We start from the raw sequence: 3,628 nt of genomic DNA, 5'->3' as shown, positions 1-3,628 counted from the left end.
ATGACCCGCTGACCGCGGCCATGCAGCCTTGACGCGGACGCTCCGGCGCGCAGGGGACGAGCCGCGGGGCGTGCCCTCCCGGAAAGGGGCACCGGGGCGCAGGCAGCGGCTCTACCTCCGACTCTAGCCCAGCGGGGAGCGAAGCTACCTACCATGGAACCCGTGACCAAGTGGAGCCCCAAACAAGTGGTGGACTGGACTAGAGGTGAGCGGGCCTTGGGGAGCCCGGAGTCCTCCAGCCCCGGGAAGATAGGGTCGGGGGTGCCCGGACACTCCTGCAGGCGAGAAGCAGCGAGAACGCAGCGCGGTGACAATGCAAACTTCTGCCCAGTGGCCTGTGCGCCCCTCTCTCTCGTGCTGGCTCCGGGTTGTTCCGCTCCGGGGTGCGGGTTGTGACAAGCCAAGGGGAGCCCCATCTTTAAGCCAGGGGTAGGGGTGGCCTTTCTGTGGAGGGTGAGGGCTGGGGATGCCGATCTCGGGACTCGGGGCGCCCTCCCCGCCCTCCCCGGGTGCGGTGCCCGGCGACCTGGCTGCCTGTCCCCGAGCGCAGAGGCACAAGGCGCCTTTGTGTGGGTGACTCCCGCCGGACCTCGTAAATTGCAGCCTGCCCAGAGCCATCCCCAGGCATGACGGGGCGGTTGGGCAGGTGAAGGGAGACTCCGGCGGCCGGCCGAGCCTGTTTTTTTTGGAGAGGGCGAGAGGGCGGCTCAAGAGCCAACTCCGGAGCTTGCAGCCTGCACGCCCCGGGAAGGCGCCAGTACCCCCAGTGGCGCAGCATTTTTAGGCCACATTTAAGCACCGGGAAGGAGAAATCTGTTTTGAACCAGTGTCTTGAGTTATGCAGAATTTGGGATGAGAAGCAGCGGGTGGGGTGGTGATGGGCGGTGGAGCACGGTGGAAGCTGGTGCCTCCTGGCTGCCTCGCCTACTTTTTAGTGCCTCCCCCAAATTTTTAGAGGCTACCAGCTCTCCTTGTACTCTTCCAAGAGAACAAAGTCCAAGGAGAACAACCTATGGATTTTCATGGGTTTCTCCTCCGGGGCCCCCCCCCCCCCCCCCCCCCCCCCCCCCCCCCCCCCCCCCCCCCCCCCCCCCCCCCCCCCCCCCCCCAATGTCTCTGTTTCAAGTTACTTCTTTTTTTCTTCTGTCTACTCTTTCAGGTGAGGAATGGTGTCCTTTCTCAGTAATAATAATAATATCTAGAATTGTATAGCGCGTTACATTTGCTAAGAGCTCTCTCTCTTTTTGCCCTTGGTCATCACAGTAAGCCGGTGAGGTAGGTAATACTGGTAAGACCAGGTCATCTTTCATACTGTCTCACCCATGGCTGCAGCATAATGCAAACTGGCCATTTCTACATTTCATTTCTCATGACTGTGGCTTACGCATGGGCCACGTGGGATGGGATGTGGTAGGAGCATGGGATGTGTCAGTGGGTTATGTCTTACCATTTCCTCCTCCTCTGGGAAAAGGGAAAGAATACATCCTCCTTGAGAAGGGGTTTGTCAAGTGACCAGAATTTCCTGGATTCTTACATACAATGAAGATGAAAACAGCAAATACTTGTGCAATGGTGACTAGGTTTGCTGGGTAAAGAGTAAATAACATTGCTTGTGCTTGGCGTTTGTAGCTTTTATAAATAAAAGCTCCCAGAATTTTAGCTTTTTAAGTTATAAAAGCTATGAATGTCCAATACCCTAGTGTGAAATGAAGTGTATTCTTCTGTTCAAGATACTACCAAATTGCCCAGCTAGAAGCTTGCCAAGAGTGAATTGATCTGTTTCACCTGTATGTCCGTCATAGAGGCAACTTAAGAAATTGATCATTTCAGCCACTCTTGACCTCTAAGAGCTACTCTGTCCAGCACCGCAGACAGTAGCCACGTGTAGCTCTGTAACTCTTGAAATGCGGCTAGTCAGAATTGCGATGTGCTGTACGTATAAAATACACATGGCATTTGAAGACTTAGAGTGAAAGAAAGAAAGTAACATATCGTATTAACAATTTTTATTTTCATTACGTATTGAAAGGTAGCATTCAGGACATAATGAGTTAAATAAAATATATTGCTAAAATTAACTTCACCTGTTTATTTTCACCCTCAAGTGTGGCTCCTAGAAAATTTAAAATTACTCATGGGTCACTTTCGGGGTTTACATTATATTTCTATTAGACATTACTGCTCTAGAGCAAAGAAGGGGTTACATCTTATCACTCTTTGGCTTTCTTGAGCATCAGCCAGCCTACTTGATAATGTACATCCAGAAAAAGGTAACAGACACACAGCAAGATTATGGAGTGAGATTTTCACACCCTTAAGATTTGTCTTTTTAAAAATATTTTTGGTCCCTCTTGGAATTGGGAGAGGAGTGTAAATTCACATCCTGTTATATTTGTTTGGCAATTACAAGGAAGAGCAGATGAAAATGTCTTTTTGGTATCCAATGGCTTTGATGGCATGATTTAGTTGAGATGGCTTTCATTGAGGAAACTCTTGGATACTTATTAGGTACATACCTAACGTGGCTAGCACTTGGCAGCTTTATACAAAACACTTGTGCCTTTTTGGACCCTTAAGTACAGCCTCATAGAAAGACCTGGATACTTTCTGTGTTAGAATCTGAAAAAGAAAAAAGGACTGAGTGTACGGCTAACTCTTAGATGACAGGAGGCCACATTCTCCCAAATTACGTAACACATTACTTGAATATTTCTCATAACAATGATGTACAAGTATTGACTTTTTAATAAACTATTGACTTGTGCAAACTTGTTTGCTTATAGGACTATTTTTAGCTGTCTTTGCTATCTCTCTACCCAACCCCCATTTTATAAATACATTCCACTGATAAGCAGCTCTTCATGTAGACTTTGCTACTCTTGGAGTTGCATGAATATGGCTATGGTGATTATGAGCCCTGTAGAAAAGCCTTAGATTTAAAAATATCTCAACATGGCCATCCATCTACAGCGATTTCATGACGATGTTATTAAGACAGATGCGTGCATTAGGAAAGAAGTTGCTGTCTGCAGAATGGAACTAATTCATCTGACTTAAATTATTCATCTTTAGCTACACTGTCACCAGTTTTACCATAATATTCATAAGTCCTCAGTAAATGTTAGCAATGTGTTAGGCACGGGTCTAAGCATTGTACCAATGTTAACTCATTTAATATGCACAACCACCCTTTGAGGTAGGAACTGTTATTTCCATTTTGCAGTTGAGGAAACTGAGGCACAGAGAGGTTAAATACTTTGAGCAGTGTCACCTAGCTAGGAAGTGGCAGAGTAGCATTTGACCCCAGGTGATTTGGCTTCACTCCACCACTTCTCAGGAGTTTCTTCCCAAGGCCACACCCAGACCACACTGAGAATCTTAACCACATTCGTGAGTAGATCTTCAGGATTCTCATGGTGTGAATTATTAATATCATATGCTAGTAGAGAGTTATCCAGTATATGTGTGCCTTATTCTACATATTTTGTGTGTGTCAAAAGGTTATTTGTAGGGCCGGCCCGGTGGTGCACTGGATAGTGCGCCGCTTGGGAAGCACGGCGGTGCTCCCGCCCGAGGGTTCGGATCCCACATACAGACCGGTTCCCGCTCACTGGCTGAGCGAGGCGCG

General features: G+C 48.1%; 1 protein-coding gene across 1 annotated transcript in view; it reads left to right on the top strand.

Annotated features, from left to right (window-relative positions):
* Positions 1-3,628, top strand: part of LOC103607405 (connector enhancer of kinase suppressor of ras 3-like) — a gene marked incomplete at its 3' end in the record, with an annotated part of 77,200 nt that overhangs the window by 10,348 nt on the left and 63,224 nt on the right. The window contains exon 2 of the mRNA XM_008591911.1: positions 27-205. Coding sequence (XP_008590133.1) covers positions 27-205 — 179 coding nt within the window. The remainder of the gene's footprint in view (positions 1-26; positions 206-3,628) is intronic.

This window comes from Galeopterus variegatus, unplaced genomic scaffold, assembly GCF_000696425.1.
Source record: "Galeopterus variegatus unplaced genomic scaffold, G_variegatus-3.0.2 Scaffold7398, whole genome shotgun sequence".
Lineage (NCBI taxonomy): Eukaryota > Metazoa > Chordata > Mammalia > Dermoptera > Cynocephalidae > Galeopterus > Galeopterus variegatus.
Note: the sequence above shows the minus strand (reverse complement) of the source record. Positions and strands in the feature narration are given on the sequence as shown.